Here is a 21,381-nt window from a genome sequence, read left to right as displayed (position 1 = left end):
TTGCAGTGTGGTTTGTTACAGCAGAAAAGACAGCTGCACGAGTCATAAACGGTTGTCAGCATGGATAACTCCATCCAAATTCAAGGAGTGGGGTTAGTTGATACCTGATGGCATCCTGGTTCAGTGTTTAGAAAAGATTGCATTCAGACGTGGTTTGGCTAAAAATAAGTAAAATGCTTTCTCATATTTGCTTTTCTAAATTGTGTGCCTGGATTGCAGAAGTCTCATCAAATTTCTTTCATTTATAGTTAAACTATGCAGAAACAAGACTGAGTCAATTGGAAGACTGTCATTGTGAGAAGACTTGTCAAGTAAATGGATTGATCTATAGAGACAAAGACTCATGGGTTGAAGATGATCACTGCAGGAATTGCACATGCAAAGTAAGAATTCCTAATGAATTGAAGGAGTAGGACCTAATTAAAACATGGAAATGGTCTTTGAATACATAATAGCAACTGAGAATTATTCTGGTTTTAGTGTGCATCCAGAGGCAGTGTGAACAATAGGGAGGGAAATAGTGACATAAATCAATAAATACCTGACACAGCCCATGTGGCAGCTTCAGAAATAAAATCTGCTTTCCCTTGACAGTGCTTTCATATTTGCTCTTGTTATATCTGTGAGGACTTTCTGGTTTTGGGATGAAAGCCTGGCTTTGTCTGTGTTTGGTTTGGAATTGTTTTCACTGCAGTAGTTTTTTCAGAAAGGAAGCATTATCTTAACAGTATTCATAGCTGCTTAGTTGCGCCTTGCATGGTAACAATTTGCAGATTCTGTTTTTGGTGTTGATCACTGAAAACCCAAGGAACAGAAGAGAATTAGTGTGTAAATCTTGTCTCCTTAAAATGATTTGATAAATATCTGAAGAGAATCTTTGTTTGCTCAGGAAAATAGAAAACTGGTTGTTAAAAATCTCCGAGATGATTGGCACTTGAGTGGTGCTTACGTTCTTGTCGAGATGGGCTTATGTTTTCCACTTAAAGTGCTTTGCTCAGGGCAAGTGGGGTAAAACCAGTAATAGTATCAAAATGGGGTGGTTCACCTTGAGATGTATTTTGTTTCAACTGTGTAGCTGGACAGGTTTACACTCGTTCCTGAAGGCTGAGTCTGTATTCCACAAAGGCTGTTTTCATTTCATAGTTTTTGGTCTGTTATGTTTTGTATAAAATGCTTGCTAATTGCAATTGTTGTTGCTTAGAGTGGAGCTGTGGAGTGCCGCAGGATGTCCTGTCCCCCTCTGGATTGTCCTCCTGATGCTCTCCCAGTGCATGTGGAAAGCCAGTGCTGCAAAGTTTGCAAGGGTAAGTACATTACACAGACCTTTGAGTTTCTATTTAAGCAGTGAAACTTGTCCTGAAAGCAGGCACATTTTATGACTTTCACAGGTCTTGGTAGTTCAGGTGTACCACGAGTCACAGATTTAAGAGGAAATAAATAATTGCTGTGAAATGAAGAAGCAAATTTCTGAGATTGTCATTTTATCTATTGTCAGTGTAAAGTTGTTAATCTGTTTGCTTGGGGCTGCAAAGCCTTTTACTTGGCTTCAGCTTGTATCTCCTGCTGATGTTGCAGAGCATCAAGTCTATGGTCTGAACTTGATGTAGCGATGAGTAGTAAACTGAGCTGTTATCTTTGTGCCTGTCTTTTATTTTGGGTTGGAAGGTTGTTGTCTAAAATAAGCATAATAACTTCAGACCCTGGGTTAGTATCATTGCATGGAGTGTTAGTTTGCTGTGTTGAACTTCAGAATAAATTCATGAGAAGAAAAAAAAAAAGTAGATTTTAAGATCAATGTTATTGCCAGCTTTCAGTCCGTTCTCCTGGAAATGAAAGCTGTAAGTAACGTTCTGGAAGGAATATTCAGTATTTGTAGCCTTAACAGTAGTACATGGGGCAAAGACAATTTATCTATGGAAATTTCAGCTGAATACTGATGCCAGTGTTACCATAAGCACAAATAATGTGTTTGTATATACACATATATATGTATTCCTTGCCCTCCCTCCCCCCCCCCCCCCGGTTCTTGGAAAGTAGTAAACTTCATGCATGAGTGTTTTAATAATTCATTAAGACAGTAAGACAGAGATGTTGAATTACTTTAAGATCTATTAGAAAAATAGTAACACTTTTTTTTTTTAGCATTCTGTCACCCTTTTTCAGTCACTGAATTCATTAGTCCCATACACAAATGCCCTTTAGCTGTGATCTTGCACTTGCCCTTGTTTACTCATGTAATGTCCGTTCTCTCAGCTATGTGTTAGCATGAGTGCTTTGGTTACTAAATGTGTTTATGAGCAGAGTGCTGGGATGGTGAAGTGGCCATGCTGGCCTGTGGGTTTTGTCTCAGAATATTTGTATTTGTAATGCTGAGAATCTAGAAATTTCTTTCATGAATCTGGATGCTTCTCTTGCCACTCCTTTGCTCACATGCATGCCTGCACAGCAGTCAAAATCTGACACCAAGGAGTCATAAGGCAAAAACGTGTAGATTCAACGTATATCCCTGTGAGTAAACTGTTTCTGTGATTTGTAATGGGAAGACGAACAATCAAACTTGCCTTTTGTCAGTGATTGGCACAAACTTGACTTGTTATTCTGATGAGAACTCAGCATGTCAGTCAATGGGAAGAGATGTATGGGAGTTGATTGAAATTGATTGTAAATGCCAGCTTCTTCACAGAATGATGTACTGAGGCCAGAGTCAGTCACTTTTGGGTAGCTAGTAGTAATTACTGAAGCTTTCTGAAGAGCTGCGCTGCAGGTGTTAATTTCTCTGTGCTTTTCCTATTTAGCTCTGATAGAATCATCAGTTGTAATTTACTGTCTCTAGGGATTAGTGAATGGCTGGATTCTTGAACAGGTTCCCGTCTTAGTTGAGGGTTAACGAATAGAGTAACTCTGATATCTGACATGTTAAGGGTTTTAAAAATGAGGCAGTTCTGTTTTGATCCCTGACATCTTGTGTAGCCTTTCAACTAATATTTGACAAAAGACTATAATTTTGTTTGAAATATCATAATTTTTCTGAGTTGTGCATTAACTTGCTGTCTGGTGCATCCATTCTTTTGTTAAAAGCAGTGATGTTAGGAGAATAAGTAGGAAGATCACTTCTTCTCCTAAAAATAGTTACTGAGGTTTCTAATTTAAACAAAGCTTCCAGATCTGAAGTTTTCCTCATAGGGGAGATCACAAGTCAGGTATAAAAACTAGGGCATCTTTAGGAAAATAAGGATGCCAAAAGCAAAAAGCCTGTTTTTTAAATACATGATGAAAACTGGGTTGATGATGAAAACTCTGTTCTCCTGAAAACCTTGTCCTCTCGTGGTTTTTTTTTTGTTTTTTTTTTTTTTTGTTTATCTCTTCTTAAAGCAATACGGATTTTCAAGAGTGTAAGTTGAAACTAAAAGTAAGTTCTTAGAAGCAAATTTATGTCTGAAGGTTTCTGAAGATTGAGCTAGCAGTCCTTTATGTTTAAAATTTGGGAATCAAACTGGCCGTGACAGTAAGACTCCTTTTGGTTTCCCCTATAAAGGGGACACACATACACCTGTAAGAGCTTGGTTCCCTTCCCTTGGTGTTTAGGAAAGAAATTGAAGTGAAAGAGTTATTAGTCTGGGACTGTTTTGGATAACTGAGTGCTTTCAGTATTTCCACTTTCACTGTGCCTATGCCTTGTCTCGGGAAACTTTTAAAGCTTTGTTGAATTCCAAGGATGACCCATGCCTGACAGTGTTCAAGGCCAGCTTGAATAGGGCTTGGAGCAACTTGGTCTCAACCCGGTGCAGTGGAAGCTGTCCCAGCCTGTGGCAGGGGGTTGGAACTGTATGAGCTTTCAGGTCCCTTTTGACTTTGTCACCATTCTGTGGTTGTGATTTCTTTTCAACTTTATTTTTAATCTCCCTCCTTTTTCTCTCCAATTACAGCCAAGTGTATCTATGGGGGCAAAGTGCTGGCAGAAGGTCAACGAGTGTTAAACAAGAGCTGCAGGGAGTGTCGAGTAAGTTTTGGTTCTATATACTTTCCCTAATTTTAAATGTGTATGTACTGTTCAGAAGTGACAATGATAAGTTAGTGCATTTCTTCAGGCTTCGTTCCACAAATGTGACATCTGTTGTCTTGAAAAGGTGACCTTGAAGTCACTGAAAGCCACAAATACAAAGACAAGGCAACGATATGATCTTTGCATGGTAATAAAAACATGGGCAAGATGACTTGGAAAGATGTTTTCTCTTTGATCCCCACTTTCATGAACCCTAGAAAAAGGCAGCAGTGTCTTGAAGCAGTTACTAATTTTCAGCAAAATTGCTAAAATTTTAAGCAACCTGGCTTATATTATTCAAGTTACTCCATATTTCCCCTAGGATTTAAACTGTATGTAACCCTGCTAATAATAGAGGTAAATTGCTAAGTGTGGGATGCTATTGGGGCCTGCCTTGGCAAGTTTGTAACACTTAGACAATTACAGCCAATATTTAGAACCCAAGTAAATGGAGGCTGTATTAGATAGGAGCATTCAGGGAGTGTTAGTGAATATCAGAGCACTGACAAAGATTACAATGACCTGGTTATTGTTGTGTTTGTAGCTGAGTGTACAGAGTAGCAGTTTGATGTTTGCTAATGGAAATGGACAATAACTGGTTGAGGATGTGAAAGCAGCCTGTTATGCAGAATCATTTTGCTGCTGTTAGTGTTTAGCTGTATAGGAGTGCTGAACATTGTATATACAAATATGTGGGCAAGGTGATTTCCTTGAAGACAGACTAAGATGCCTGTTACTATTATAAGACATAGAGTGCTTATTTGGCAGGGAATGTACCTATATAAAATAAGATGAAGAGGATTTTCACATTAAAGTGAAACCAGAGTGATCTGACTGTTATCTGTAGAAATTCTCTGTGCTCTAAATGAAAGTGTTATATTTTTCATTGTAAGTATGCTAATAAATTCATGAATACTCACCATCAAATATCTGTTATATTAGAAAGTACTAAAGTAACAGTGAAAGAACTTGTGCATTAAAGGAAATTGATATGCCAACGCTAATTGCAGCAGCGTTGCTGTTTGTATTAGTTACATCTTAATGGAGACTGTTGATAAAATGAAACAGCACCTACGGATGCGATACCATGAAAAACATGAGTTCATGCCTCAAAAAAAGAAAAGGGAAAAAACCCAACCTGCTATTTTCAGAGCTGTGTTAGAATCATAGAATAGTTAGGGTTGGAAAGGACCTTAAGATCAAAGAAACCATTAAACCTCACTGGCAAAGCTTGTCATTATGACTCAGTTTTTAAGTGGATTCTGTCATGGAACCAATAAATTGAGATAAAATGAAATTTATTGTTTAAGCTCAATTAAAGCTCCATGATCATCAGCTACAGATTTGTGATGTCACGTGTTTGTCACTACACTACTGATTAAAGAATCAATTCTTCAAGTTTCTGACCAGTGGTCCCAAATGCACAGTCACTCACCTCATGAAGGGAGGGCTCTGAACCTTGAGGAGTTTCCTTGGGCAGCGTCCCGACCCAAAGGGAGAGTCCCTGACTGCAGACCTGCTGCTCCAAGGAGTACCAGCTCAAAGTGGCTCTCCAGTGGGGCTCCACTTACACCCTGGTCAAATCTGATCTGTGGTCAGATGTGGTCTTCTAAATCCCCCTTGGCTGACAATGCCAACTGCCTCACCAGTAGAGGGTACACATCAACTGTCAATTTATTGGTGTTCATAGAGGTGACTTAAAAGTCTCAGGGAGTAGCACTTGTGTCTGTAAAGGAGGATGTATTTGTAGGTGGGATAATATCAAAAAGTCAAGTTGAAATTTCACATTTCAGTCTTTATTTGTAGATAGATAAGTTATTATTTGCACAGGCCCTGATCCAAGCCTAAGAGGCTTTTAACTTTTATATTTTTTCCATTTAACAAAAATACCGTTAATAGTATTGATAGATCCAGATAGATCCCAGATTTTCTTTATCAGGCTGTGAGCAGTTTTGTTTTTTGTTTTTTTTTTTTTTAGTTTCTGAAAACTAATCAGGACTAAAAATGTATTAATGAAGCACATCTTCTTACCATAAGCACAGATATTACTGATGAACAGCCATTCCCAGCTAGTCAGGGCTCCAGTGGCTTTCAGGAACCTGGACTAGAAAGTTTTTCCTTATAAAGATATGGAAAAATGTTGTTCCCAGAGTGACAGCTGAGGACACTACCTGGAACGTTCTCCTGAAAGGCTGATCAAGAACAGCTAAAACAAGGGGGGTGTGTGTGAGGGGAACCCCAAAGGACAACAAAAGTTCCTAAATAACCTTATCTAAAATCTTGCTATTATTTTCCAGAGCTCATCATCTGAGCTGAGCTGTTTGTGGTTTAGATTTACACTGTATGCCTCTAATTAGGCTGATAGCCAATTCTTTTTAACATACTTACCTGTGTAATGACAAGAAGTGGAATTGCCTTGTTGTAAACATTTGAATCCAGATCGGATTCTTTGTGGATTGGATGTCACAACTGGAGCTTGATCTATTTGTTTCAGAAGAATGTGTTTTTGACACCTATTTCTGTCCAGATTCTATGACTACAGAAGTGAATGTGTATAAAAAGTTAGTAATTTTTCTAAGGCTGCCTGAAGCAATAATGCTGAAGTGTGAACTCTTCGTACTTATCTCAGTGAATAAAATCTGAAATCTAATGATGATAATTCTTATAATTGGATCTGTACTAGCTTAGAACAAATTGATTTGAATCCAAAGAATACTCAACATGGAAACATTTTAATCTAATTTTAATTTAAAGCTTAATTATACAAATACGTTTGATTTGCTTTCCCAAGACACGAGTTCTGCAAAAAATGTGAAACTTGGGGAAAGAAAATCTTCCTGTCTTTAAATGAAAGGAATTCACAACTTTTTGTGTGGGTTTTTTGTTTTATTTTTTATTTTTATTCATCTCCTTATGATTCACTAAAGAAGGTGTGAGCTTGGATTGAATTTATCTCATCCTGATCACTGATCTGACTTTCATATGATATCTTGCCATCTTTCTGACCAGACCTGTTGTCACTCAAAGCTTTTTCTCCATATGTTGACTTACTGTACCCTTGCTTCTGCAATTGTCTGGTCTGAGCTTGAACAGGCAATGAGTTATGGCCATAGCTTTTCCAGCTGGTAATTTGATAACGTGATAGTAAATGACGGCTCAGTGTGTCTGGTTCTTTTATCACCTTTGCTGCTGCAGTTGCACAGGCAACCAGAGGGGTTTCTCCCTTTCACATATGGAAGTGAGATCAGAAGGAGGCCATTAACTTCACTGTACTTGTGTGGGCACTTGCTTCAATGATGCATGCTGTATGTGATGCTGTAGGGAGCTGCTTTTGGAAAACCTGATGCCTGTGGGGTTTGTTATATGATTTTTCTTGACAGCAGCTGCTGCAACTTGCCAGTAAAGACAGTTGGGTAGCGAGAAAAATTACTTGCTACTGCTTCGCTTTAAAACTGCAATCTCAGGGCAGTGAGCAGCAGTGGTAGTGGCAGTGAGTAGCAACAGTCAGGTTTGCATTCTCCAGGTATGCTGCTCTTCTCAGTTGCAAGTCCTGGGAGCTGCGAAGCACCTTGTGCACATTTGCACCTTGTAGAGGAGGTATTTCTGTGTTCAGAACTGTGTAGGGTGGCTTGGTGCCATGAGAACTCATTCTGGAGCCTGCAGTGACACAGCTGAAGCAGTGTGTCATAGCTGGGGAGGCTCATCACCAGCAAGGGTTTGACCTGGACTGGTTCTGGTACCCGAGCTAGTCTTGTGGCACGGTGTGATGCAGTGTCCTGTGAATACAGAAGCTGCTTCTGGCTTGCAGGGTGGCTCTATGTAGGGGGTGTTTCTTCAAACAGGGTAGATGGGTAGACACACGGGTGTTTTCAATATCCTCTGTTCAAAATCACCTCTCTAATCCCTCATTATGAGAATGGTGACATTCATGACATATTTTATCTTCTTTTGGTATTGGTTTTCCTCTGCTTTCTTAGCCCTAGATGTGTTTGGATCATATTTATAACCTTTTCTCTGCAAACGTGGTAGCTAGAAAAGGTAATCTATTTCTTTGAAGAAAGCAGAAGCTCTCATTCCATCTTTTTGTTCCACCATCTGAGGCATCCTCAAACTATTTTGGGAGGAATAGGGGCTAGATTCCTAATAAAACAGTGTCTTTGTAATATAGCAGGCTGCCTGCTTTCTTAGTGGAGTTTCACAGCCCTTTGGAAAATGGGATTACTCTGATGTGGACAGTCCTGTGGGATAGTTATTGTAGCTCCTACTGAGCAAAACTCCTCGTTGTTAATCTCTGCTCCATTCACCAGTTTGCAGTGATGGCATAGCTGCAGAAAGGATGTCGGAGAAGTAAATTGTGGTCTGGGAAAGGCTGGAGGTGAGATTGGGGAGAAGAGAAAGCTATTGTGGGACAAGATGTTAAGAAACAATGTACTGAAGAGCAGGGCAGCTGTTTGGTCTGGAGAAATGGTGTTAGGAAGAAGATGGAGTAAATTCTGGTTTACAATCTCCCCGGAAGGGCTCTACCAGCAACTAGGCCTCCCATGCACAGTCTTATTCCAAATCAAACAGAAATCAAAATATGTTGGCTTTGATTTCCATTTTATACAGCAGTTTCTATGTGGATACCTCAAGATGGGATTTCTGCTTTGCCATACCTTTGAGGGACCTAAATTGTAGCAATGAGGTGTTGGGTTATTCTAAAAAACAGATCCTTTCAATTGGATACAGCAGAACAATCCATGACATGAAAATGTTGATCTTCTCTCAGCTGTGTTTGAGTTGAATAACTTATCAGTGAGTTATGTAGCATATGAAACAGGAGTCAAATTTGGACCTGTTAAAGCAGGAAGACTGGCAAAATCCTGGAGTGAGATTCTTTAGTTCCTTCAAATACTTGAAAGGAAAACAGCTGTACTTGTACTTGGAGACAACACATTTGGAAAAACTACTGTAGTATTTTGAGCTTTTTATTTTTCCCCCCTTTAATTCCTTTTCTTTCAAGTCTGGGCAGAGAATTATCTAAGTAGATAACTTCAAGTAAGATGTTGTGGTAGAAAGAATGAATTTGGCTTTCTGCCTGCTCGTTTACCAGTGTTGTTACTGGAATTTGCTAGAGTTGTAGATTGAAAAATACGTGATGTTTTCATCCATGTAATGTTTTCATCCATGTAATGTTTTCATCCATGTAATGTTTTCATCCATGTAATGTTATAAAAATGTTCTTTATTTTCAGAATGGAGTTTTAGTAAAAGTCACAGAGGCTTGTCCTTCCCTGAACTGCTCAGAACAAGATCATGTTCTTCCAGAGAACCAGTGTTGCAGTGTTTGTAGAGGTAAGCCAGAGACTGTGCATTGGAAGGAACATAAGTTGCTGACTCAACAGGGGGATACACTGCAAAGAACAATTCCTTTTTAATGAGATATTTGGTACTTCTGTTGACCTGATTCTATAATTACCTTCATATAAAACCAGTCTATGATATTCTTTTGGTTAGAAGACTTACTAGATAAAAAGCTGAATAATAATTGCTCTGAACTAGGGAGAGGGAAAGAGAGGGAGAAAAGACTTGGAGAGGGAGGAAAGGAAGAGTCAGAGGAGAAAGGGCCTAGTATCTCTTAAGAATTCCCACTAGGAAGAAGTTCTGTTTGCAGAAGAGGCATTTTATGTTGCTTAAACTTGCAAGTGAACTAAATACACAGGGTTTTGGAAATGGGGTTTTAAACTCTCTGTTTCAAAATCATCATCATAATAATAATATTCGAGTTTAATGGATATTTTGAAGTTGATTTAGATCTGAGCACACTAGGATTCACTTAGGAATTAAGTTGGACAATTGCTGAATAAACATGAAAAAATAGCCCAGGATCCCAGAATCCCATTATTCCCCCTTCCAATGGGGTGTTGAGATGCAGGGTACTCTAGCTGGTTCCCTCTCAGCCCTGGGGATTCCTGGTTGTGTGGTGGTGGAGCAGACTGAACAAGCTGTAGGTAAAATCCTAGTTGAGGAAATGCCCTTAAATGAGGAAATGCAGGTATCCCAAGGCTGGAGAACTGGAACAAGCTTTCTTCTTAGTGGGTTGTAATCAGTGAGCTGTTGGGTGGAAGGTGTTGGGATGATTATTGTCTGTGTGTGTCTGTCTTGTGCCTCTCTTCCATATCTCCCAGCGCTGAGGCTCAGCTGAGCTTAAGGGGAGCCTGGTCTCTGAGCAGGGCTTGGGTGCTAGACTTTAGTGATGCACCCACTTGTCTTGCCTGTGGGTAATTCCTGCAGTGTCATGATGGATGCCAGTGAAGGGGCTCTGAATTGCTCCCTTAGCCAGTAAATATGAATTAATAGATAGGCATAGTTAAATAATGACTAAGGCCTTGAAATTGAAGCAGATGCACGTTGTTGTAGGAACCAGCACATCTGAGACTGCTTGCTACATCTAAGAGTATACCCATTAATTTTGTTCAAATGCTTCTAGAAACATCTGTAACTATTAAAGCAAGCAGCAAGTGTTGCTTCTCTGTCCCTCAGAGGCTGGACGTCTTAATGATACTTCTTAACAGATGGCCCAGTTTGATGTGGTGCCATACTGACAAAATTATCCTCGTCACTTAAAAGCATTAGGAATCTGAAAGCTTCCAAGTTGATGAAAGATAAGTTCTATAATTATTCAGTTCTGTGCTATTGTCAATGATAGGTACTTGTTTTAGATATTCATCCCCAAACTGGTTTTATTATTTATAAGATAGCACAAATATGTAGACTTACGTGACGATCTCTGGCAGGAATCATACTTTGACTTCCTGTGGATTCTGATCCATGGTGCTTGCAAACTGATACATGAAACTTCCCCTTCAGTTCTGCTTTAGCTGATGCTAAACCAGCACCATGTCCTTTTGTATGTCATCTTTGCTTTTTAACATTCTTTTGAAAATTATGCTTAAGATATGATTCATGTTGTCAGCTTTACAAAGGCATGAATTGAAGTTGGCACTCCTAACTTGCTTTTTATATCTTGAAGAATCCATGTTGCTTGGCACTTGTGCTTCAGTTGCATGCAACCCAAAATGGTAGTATATAATTTTGTCATAGGTTGAGTGCTGGTGATAAACATGGATCTTTTTTAAGAACTCCATATTTGGTGTGGGTTTTGTCATGCAAATTGGTGCCCTCTGCTGTGGTGAGCAAGCCATAGAGTCTTGTCCTGTCCTGTACGAACACATCCTTTACTGGGAAAGGGTAGAATCCTCCCCGGTTTGCAGTAACTGCCTCTTTCAGAAATTGCTTTGAGATTTATTGTCCAAGCAGGAGCTTTACAAATATCATAGTAAATACATTCCTGAGTAATCAGAGTGTTTATTGGAAGCTGACATGGATCATGTGACAGGGGGGAGATTTAGATTATGCATTAGGAAGCTCTTCCCTGTGAGGGTGATGAGGTGCTGGCACAGGTTGCCCAGAGAAGCTGTGGCTGCCCCATCTGTGGCAGTGTTCAGGTCCGGCTTGGAGCAACCTGATCTAGTGGAAGGTGTCCCTACCTGTGGTAGGGGGTTGGAACTGGATGAGCTTTAACGTCCCTTCCAGCCCAAACCAGTCTGGGATTTTGTGATTTGCACATCATGTGTATATTTCAGATTAAGTGTATGCTGATACAGAGAACTCTGCATTGGCCCTTAGCTTGGCTTTTAGTTAGTCAACAGGAAGATTATTCAACATTTGCAAGTAATGTTAAACCTGAACAACAATTCTATGTAAAGTTTATCAGTGCATGCCAGTGACTGGTATGTTCTGTTTTTATCTCAGTTTGTGCTTTCTTTGTATCTAGTTGTGGAAACAGAACGTTTCTACTGAATATCGTAGAATCACAGAATAGTTAGGGTTGGAAAGGACTTTAAGATCATCCAGTTCCAAACCCCCTGCCATGGGCAGGGACACCTCACACTAAGCCATGTCACCCAAGGTTCTGTCCAGCTTGGTCTTGAACACTGCCAAGAATGGAGCATTCACAACTTCCTTGTGCAACCCATTCCAGACCCTCACCACCGTCACAGTAAAGAACTTCTTCCTTATACCTAACCTGAACTTCTCCTGTTTAAATTTGAACCAGTTATCTCTTGTCCTATCAGTACTGTCCCTAATGACGAGTCCCTCTCCAGGATCCTTGTGGGCCCCAATCTGATCATGATCTGTAGAATAATACACCTTTGCTGTATTGGGCAAGGGTGGCAGGTTTCCAGCTTGTGCTTTCCTGGTTGCAGCAGAGGAATTTCCATGTAATGAAAGGATAAATGTGGGGGATCAACAGAAGGAAAACACCATAGAGAAATATGGAAACTTCATGATGCTGCAGTATGAGAATGCATCCTCTTCAGGAATCTGTTATATCTACTGCAATAATAGATAAGTGCCTAAAATAAAATAGGGTATGAAAGGAGAAAAATAAACCTGTGGTATTTATGGTGATGGAGATTGTGAGTCAGCAAAGGAGCGAGTTGAACACTGTAATGTCTACAGCTGGTGGCTTCCTAGATGGTCATTATTGTTTGTAAATGGTTAGAGAGGTGAAGACAGCAAGCACCTTTTATTCTTCAGGCTTGCTACAGTATAGCAAAAGGTAATATATTGCTAAAAACTGATTTCTGTATTTCAGTAAAATGACTGTATAACTACAACAAGGCAGGGGGAGTGTGAAAGAACTCTGCTGTAGTCATCTGATGGACCTAAATGCAGAAATGGGCCTTATCAGATCTGTGTATAGGATCTATCCTTGATTGTTATGTAGAGAATACTTAGTTTTTCCCTTCATCTGTGTGCTTTAATACAAATATAAATTACTGCTTAAATTATGTGGTCCCTTTTTACTTCTCAGCAGGACAGTCTGTGCTGTTACTAAGCTCTCTTTTACACTTCCAGAAATTTTAGTTAATTTTAAAATTGTACAAAGAATCATTGTGTAATAAATATCTTTTGTACTACTTTTGGAAAATCACTCATTTTTCTTCCAACAAGTCTGCTGCATATAGCCCAGGGACAAACCTAATACAAAAAATAGTGTCATAGAAGTGTTTTATTGTTCCCTTTAGCTGTTTTTCTCCTTGCCAAAGACAGTGTATAACTTGAAAGAGTGGATTTTTTTCTCCTTTGAATGAGTGATTCAAATAATGTTTCATGAGAGAATTTTTATGTTGTTATGCTCACAATTTTGGTATATGAGAATAGCCTTAACAGCCCCAGCAGCTTTAGTCATGCTCTGCTTAGCAGAGAGAGTGTAAGGACAGAGCTCTTTAGTTGCTGGAGAAAATAATCGTTATTTGCTGTCCTGTAGTATGGTTTGCCTGGTGGATTTGGATTGACTGTTAGTGCTGGTTAGCAGAAGGTGAAGAATCCTACTGATGAGCTCAAGTGTGCATTGCATGGCAGGAAACAGCACTGAAACCTAAAAATGGGTCTTCTGCCACCATTATTTGTATTGTTTAGTTTTGTTTGAAGGAGGTATTTATTCTTCCATTCAGAGGATGAGAAGGCTCTTCAGTTGGCATGTGTCTCATCTCTCCCCATCTAGCTGGGAAACAGGGTTGCTTTTTCAGAAATGGAATGTTTCTTACTCCTTGCTGTGAGGTATGAGTTGGTTCAAGGTTTTAGGTTTATTAAGATTTAATGGAGGTTGCTAAATATGAATTAGTTTATTTCTAAACATAGTTGTAACATTATTTGGGATTTAGAAGAGCTTTTTGTCTGAAAAAAACAATCTTGGTAAGCTTGTTAGGCTGTGAAGTACTATTATTCTAAAGCATGCAAATAAGGAGTATGGAGTAAGGTCTGCATTGATACAGCAACTGGGAAGAATTTATGAAGTTACTGTTTTGTGGTCCCAGCACTCAGTGGTCTGACATAGTCTCTGAAGGCATAAAAGCTGCTCTTCAAAATGTTTCACATCTCATGACTCATTAAAAACTGACTCAGATCATGAAAGGAGATAACTGCTCAAATTTCATGACTTTTCCTATGAATTCTCCTCCAGGTTTACTTTACACATTTACATAGTAACCATGGGGTTAAATCTTACCAGTAGTAAAGACTTTGAGGTTGAAATTACCTTGGACCTCCGGAACATTACCAGTGCTATTAATGGAAGCATTGTCAGCATTCTTTTTAGAAGCCTCTGGAATGTGAAATGGTGGAATATGAACTGCTGAAGGTTAGTTTCTTGAGTAGCAAGAGAACAGAACTCAGATTTTGGATTGAACAGCCAGGGGTGTTGTAAGAAGTACAGAAAACATTACAGATGTTATAAGAAAGCCCTCAGAAAAATGAGAGGCACAGTAGTGTTGCCCTAAATGTAGGAAGAGGTGTATATAAGATATGTTGATTCCAGCTGTAGTTTCAAATGAGTTCTTGAATTCTTCAAGCAGTAATTAAGCCAAATTATCAAATATATTAGGTACTTAACTGGATGACAGTGCAAACCAGTTTACATGCTGCTCTGGAAAAGCAGATTCTTGGAACTGGAACCTGAAGATGTCAAGAATCTTGGAAAAATAAGAGTAATGTTGAGATGTCCCACAATGGAATACATGTTTAAGTTGAGATGATGGGACTTGGAACCAGCCCTAGTCAGTTGTGCAGTTCCTGGTGCTGCAGAAGTGATAGTTTTCTGTCTGCTAGCATGAAATCTGATCATTTTCAGGATCGTCTTAGTAGTCTATTAATGGTCATTGTACAGTCAGAAGAAAGAAGTAGAAAGATACAAATCTGGCCTTAAGGAAAACGGGAGCAAACTCTTCCACAGCCTTGATAAGGCAGAGTAATGTTATCAGAACTGTCTGGGGAAGGGACAGAGGTCATCGGGCCCATAACATTCGAAACACACGCTTCACTGTTTAATTCCCTTGTTGGTAGTATCTAATTGTACCTTGAATGTCTTGAATGACTTTCTGTTGTGTACATTTATGACTGTGTGTGTCTGTATGGAGAAGGTGGTTTCTGACATCTGTTCTGAATATGTTTATCTGTAATTGTAATTCATGCTCACTTGTCATCTGTATTGGCCCAAAATTAGTTTAGATTATCAGAACTATTTCTGTTCCTTTCAAATCCTCTCCAGTTGTCTGCTTGCTCAGAAGCAATGAATTCTATTTGAAGCCATTTCTTACATTTAGAGAGGAGGTGACTGCTCAGCTATAAGGCCTTGCTGAATATTTTGAAGTGTCAGTAACTGAGCTGTTATCACCTGGGCAATGGGAATGTGTGCCCTCTGCCAGCTGCCATCCAGGTTGAGATTCAGATCCCACTGCAGGATCAAGGGGTGGTTTTCCCATCTGTATAGGTTTTTTAAAGTAACATTATAGTCCATTCCACACAAAGAATTAATAAAATCAATGTTTGCATTCTTTTCCATTTTGCTTGCCTGGGGATAAGTAACTGCTTCCATGAGTAGACTGGGCAGGAGCAGACTGATGTTTAAATCAGTGCTTAGGTCGCTCTCTTTTCAGTCAGGAATATAAGCATGGTGGTTGTACTCAGTGGCCCTGTGTACATTCCTGATTGTTCTGCTGAGTAAGAAAAAATTAAAATAGTCATCTAAATTGGGCACTGAATTGGGATTGTTAAAGGTGAGAAGAACAAGCTAAAAAAATTCTTCACATTACAATCCAACTACAAGGTGGCCTTTATTTGCCAGAAGAGCAGGAACAGCACTCAGGCCCAATAGGAACTAATATAAAGTTGATAGCATTTTATTATTTTCTTGCCTTCAAAATGCCAGCTGGGGAGAGAGGAGACCAGGCTCTAAGAAATGCAAAAACTGCACTTTGTTGGTGTGCAGCTCTTGGCTCTTTTGGAGTGATAAATGTGCATCTTCACTGCAAAAGAAAAGTACTTGGGAAGCCTCTGATCCAACTGATGATATTCCCACTCTGGCAGAGGCACAGTGAACCCTCACTCTTCTGTACCATTGAGTACATGTTTTTTTCCTGCTGGTTAACTGTAAATTACATTTGTTCTGTAAAAGCTTGGTAACATACAAAGCTGTAGTGCATGCTCTTAACAGGAGTGGCTTCCACTTTCTTCTTGCAGAGGTGTTGAACAAGTTTTCTGGAATGTGATGGGAAATTGAAAATTTTCAAAAGATAGGAAACAGCATTTCACGGGCCTTTTATAGTGATAAATGCCAAGGCAATCTAGAGATGTAGGAGGTGGTGTATCATTCCTAATGAGGAGAACAATGAAAAGTTCCTTAGAGCCCTTAATTATGCAAGTTACAGAACTGGAGTATCACTTACTTTCTTCTATGCTCTTTTAACAGCCTTGAAGCTTGAAAAGTAAGAGTGATACTGAATGGAAACAGTTCCTATTTGAGTTGATAACAGGGGAACAAAAGCGTTGCAGTTTTTCCTGGAGAGCTTTTAAAAGCAGTTGATGGTTCTAAGTGGTACAAAATGGAGAGTTAGGGTAGGCATCAGATCTACTGATGAATTTCAGGGGTGGCAAACAGTGAAGGTTTCATAGGCCTGTGATGTGATACTGAAAACTAATCAGTGGCTTGTGCCTGGGAGAAAGTGTTAGAGAGAAGAGCAATTGACCTGGGACCTGGGACTTGTTCACCCCGAGAAATGTCCCTGTGGCTCATTGTAAGTCATAAATTTGCCATGAAGTGATCACAAGGTAAAATGTTGACTCCCTGGGATAGAAAGAGCATAGAAACAGTCTTTTGGCACAAAATAATAATAATAATAATAATAATGCTAAAGATTGGAAGGGACCTCGAAAGATCATCTAGTCCAATCCCCCTGCCGGAGCAGGAACACCTAGATAATGTTACACAGGAATGTGTCCAGGCGGGTTTTGAACGTCTCCAGGGAAGGAGACTCCACAACCTCCCTGGGCAGCCTGTTCCAGTGTTCCGTCACTCTCACTGAGAAGAAGTTTCTTCTCAAGTTTAAGTGGAACCTCTTGTGTTCCAGTTTGTACCCATTACCCCTTGTCCTATCATTGTTTGCCACTGAATAGAGCCTGGCTCCGTCCTCGTGACACTCCCCCTTTATATATTTATAGACACTTATAAGGTCACCCCTCAGTCTCCTCTTCTCCAAACTATAGAGACCCAGCTCCCTCAGTCTTTCCTCATAAGGGAGATGCTTCACTCCCTTAATCATCTTAGTTGCCCTGCGCTGGACTCTCTCCAGCAGCTCCCTGTCCTTCTTGATCTGAGGGGCCCAGAACTGGACACAATATTCCAGATGGGGTCTCACCAGGGCAGAGTAGAGGGGAAGGAGGACCTCTCTCGACCTACTAACCACCCCCGTTCTAATACACCCCAGGATGCCATTGGCCTTCTTGGCCACAAGGGCACAGTGTTGGCTCATGGTCATCCTGTCGTCCACTAGGACCCCCAGGTCCCTGTCCCCTACACTGCTCTCTAACAGGTTGTTCCCCAACCTATACTGGAACCTGGGGTTGTTCCTGCCCAGATGCAGGACTCTACACTTTCCCTTGTTATATTTCATCAAGTTATTCCCTGCCCAACTCTCCAGCCTGTCCAGGTCTCGCTGGATGGCAGCACAGCCTTCTGGCGTGTCAGCCACTCCTCCCAGCTTAGTGTCATCAGCAAACTTGCTGATAGTACACTCAATTCCCTCATCTAAATCGTTGATGAATATATTAAATAATACCGGTCCCAGTACTGACCCTTGAGGCACTCCACTAGTTACAGGCCTCCAACTAGACTCAGCCCCATAGACTACAACTCTCTGGCTTCTCTCCTTCAACCAGTTCACAGTCCACCTCACTACCTGATCATCCAGTCCACACTTCCTCAATTTAGCTGTGAGGATGCTGTGGGAGACTGTGTCAAATGCTTTGCTGATGTCAAGGTAGACCACATCCACCGCTCTGCCATCATCCATCCACCGTGTTATTTCCTCATAAAAGGCTAAGAGATTGGTCAAACATGATTTCCCCCTGGTGAAGCCATGTTGACTGCCCCTCATAACCCTCTTATCCTTGATATGCCTTAAGATGGCACCAAGGATAAGGTGTTCCATCACTTTCCCAGGGATGGAGGTGAGGCTGACCGGTCTATAGTTACCCGGGTCCTCCTTCTTGCCCTTTTTGAAGACTGGAGTGACATTTGCTTTCCTCCAGTCCTCAGGCACCTCTCCCGTTTCCCAAGACTTGGTAAAGACGATGGCTATATAAAGACTGTTGTAACTAAAGCAGGCTGAGAAAGAGGAAATATTTTTTTGCAGGTTTGCATGAGAAGGAAAATGTAATAAATTAAAAACCTTCTATCTCAAGACAGTAGTAACAACCCACACTAAAAAATGTGTGGTGTTTTAATAGTGTCTGCCTTAATGCAGTGATATGTTACATTGGATCCAAGTAGTAGTATCTATCGATGATAATCCAGTATAAACCTACTACTGTATATGAGTTCAAAGGAGAGTTATAATAAAGCATCAGAATATAGACTAGACATGCAGCTGTTGGAGCAAGTCCAGAGGAGGCCCACGAGGATGACTGGGGGGTGGAGCACCCCATGTATGAGGACAGGCTGAGACAGTTTGGGCTTTCAGCCTGGAGAAGAGAAGGCTGCGTGGAGACCTCAAAGCAGCCTTCAAGTATCTGAAGAGAGCCTACAAGGTTGCTGTAGAGGAACTGTAGCAATAGGACAAGGGGTGATGGGTTTAAACTTTAACAGGGGAAGTTCAGGTCAGATATATGGAACAAGGTCTTTACTGTGAGGGTGGTGAGGAACTGGAACAGGTTGCCCAGAGACGTGGTGAATGCTCCATCCCTGGCAGTGTTTAAGGCCAGGATGGACAGAGCCTTGGGCGACATGGTTTATGGTGAGGTGTCCCTGCCGTTGTCAGGGGGTTGGAACTAGATGATCTTAAGGTGCTTTCCAGCCCTAAGCATTCTGTGATTCTATGTCTTAGTCTTAGGGAAAACTGTGATAAAGAAAATGTTATAAAAGTTGTTTCTTGGGTATTATCTAGATTACCAACAGAAGAGTAATGCTGCTTGGAGAGTATAAATTAGATGCTAACTGAGTAAATTTGGGGAGATGGGTTCCAGTGTTCAGTTTTGATTATAAAGGCAGAAATGAGACGTCAAATACTGTGATTGCATAAATGGCTAAAAGCAGTCTATTTGTGCCTGTTTTTACCAGTATGAGTTGTACCCAGGCTTGACAAGGCTGTATCTGGAATGCTTGAGTTTTTTTTTACCAGACTGTGAAATGAGTGAAGACTAGAAGGGATGTCTGCAGTTTTCATGGATGGAGTTCTTTAGGAAGTTGTATTAAAATGAAAGAATGAGCTAACTGAGCACGAGTAGGATATAAAATGAATCTGAAGCTTAAACGTAGAGTTGGATGTTGGCACTGAGAAAGTCTCCTCCTTGCTAGCAAGTATGGCATTCTTTTAAAAATGACCCCAGAACTCAACAAAGTTGAGTTTTTAACCCCTGACTTGCAAAGCTGGAGTGCAATAAAAGGATGAAACCTCAGTTTCCAAGTAGTAGATGACTGAAGTTCATATTTAAAAACAAAAAACTCCTGAGTCAACAACAGCTTCAGGATAGCCCTATGAAAATTTGCTTACTGAAGGTGAAAATTGCATTTAGTGTAAGCTGAAGTCTTCCAAAGTTCTTTGAAGAATATCCAACAAGGGATATGAACAAAGATCTGAATCTGGCATTTACATTTTAAAAGTCCAGGTTGTCTTTTTCTTAGCTGCCTTTAGGGGATGATAGGAAAGTTTAGGATCAATGAACTAGAACTTCTGGATTGCTCCTTTATGACCAGGCAGAACTGGTAGAAGCTGTTCTTGTATTCATAAAAGCACAAGTTGGGATACAACTAGCTGGTGGTATGTCCTGGGTTCTGGTTTTCCACCTTCCAGCAGACAAAAGCAGCACAAAGAAGAGCTACCAAAAAGACTGTTCATGTATCACAGGCAAATAGAAATTGAGTCATGGGTATTAATAGAGAAAAATCCATCAAAAATGCACCTGTGGGGAGACAGAAATTCCCATTGTCCAGGTAAAGTGTTTAGTTATATCTTGCAGAACTTCCAGTGGAGGGCCCTTAAAGAGATAAAGTGGCAATTACTTTCACTTTAGACTTCAGCAGACAGAGATTCTGGCACATCTTTGAGAGATCCTGAGAATCGGGAAGAAAGAAATAGAGCCAGTTGTGCCTTTAGAGAAGGAAGTGGGAAAGTTCATGTTTTTAGAAATTAATTTGCATGGAATGAAAGACGGTGTTCACAAAGAAACTACTGAGAATTTGTTTCAGGGAAAAGGGAGAGACTGATAAAACTTCTCTCCCACACGCTGTGATTCAGGTATTAATAAGGAACCCTAGAAACTATCCAGCTAGTTTTTGATGACAAGGAGGTGTTTTGATGACCAGTACAGGTTTGTGTTCTAATACAGCATCTTCTTTCTCTTCTAAAAGTGCGTGTGATTACACATAATAAGGGAATTGTGAAGGACTTTTTATATTAATCTTTACCATCCTTTTGGTGTAAGTTTGTATTGCACTTCTTGGAGATAAGGTGATGTTTTGTCCTACATGGAGTTCAGTAGAAGGCTAGTGTATTGTCATGGGTTCAGTAGAAGTTGAATGTATTATCAAGACTTTCTGCTTAGAAGTTGTCTTTCCTCCTGACTAAAACTACTATACAAATGCATTTTTTAACAAAATGGTTTTATTGATAATGAACAGCTGGAGGAATCCAAAAAGCCTGTGTGCATCATATAGGTTTATAGAGAGAATTTCTTGTAACAGTCTTCCAATACCAAAAGGAGCTGACAAGAAACCTGGAGAGGAACGTTTGACAAAGGCCTGTAGGGACAGGACAAGGGGGAAATGGTTTTAACCTGACAGAGGGGAGATTGAGATGAGATCTTAGGCAGAAGCTCTTCCCTGTGAGGGTGCTGAGGTGCTGGCATGGGTTGCCCAGAGAAGCTGTGGCTGCCCCATCCCTGGCAGTGTTCAGTGCCAGCTTGGACAAGGCTTGGAGCAGTGTGGTCTAGTGGAAGGTATCCTTGCCTGTGGCAGGGGTTGGAACTAGATGAGCTTTAAGGCCCCTTCCAACCCAAATTGTTCTGTGATTCTATATCAAAGATTTTCAGTGATACAGTCAATATAAATAAACAATATGAATAGCTGAAATAAACATGTTTTAATACCTTGTATTTCAGGCCATAACTTCTGTGCTGAGGGACACAAATGTGGTGAAAATTCTGAGTGCAAAAACTGGAACACAAAAGCGACTTGTGAATGCAAGACTGGTTTTCTCTCTGTCCAAGGGGATTCTGCCTACTGTGAAGGTAAACAAGATA

General features: G+C 40.3%; 1 protein-coding gene across 1 annotated transcript in view; it reads left to right on the top strand.

The window, feature by feature from the left end:
• Window positions 1–21,381, top strand: part of LOC133269126 (protein kinase C-binding protein NELL1-like) — a gene marked incomplete at its 3' end in the record, with an annotated part of 178,911 nt that overhangs the window by 71,762 nt on the left and 85,768 nt on the right. Inside the window, exons 8-12 of the mRNA XM_061453083.1 lie at window positions 249–383; window positions 1,202–1,304; window positions 3,927–4,000; window positions 9,276–9,375; window positions 21,241–21,369. Of these exons, the coding sequence (XP_061309067.1) occupies window positions 249–383; window positions 1,202–1,304; window positions 3,927–4,000; window positions 9,276–9,375; window positions 21,241–21,369 (541 nt within the window). The remainder of the gene's footprint in view (window positions 1–248; window positions 384–1,201; window positions 1,305–3,926; window positions 4,001–9,275; window positions 9,376–21,240; window positions 21,370–21,381) is intronic.

This window comes from Pezoporus flaviventris, unplaced genomic scaffold (assembly GCF_033815535.1).
Source record: "Pezoporus flaviventris isolate CSIRO_AGI_PZ_B2104156 unplaced genomic scaffold, CSIRO_AGI_Pfla_v1 ptg000014l, whole genome shotgun sequence".
In the NCBI taxonomy this organism is placed as follows: Eukaryota; Metazoa; Chordata; class Aves; order Psittaciformes; family Psittacidae; genus Pezoporus; species Pezoporus flaviventris.
This window is presented reverse-complemented; position numbering and strand designations above follow the sequence as displayed.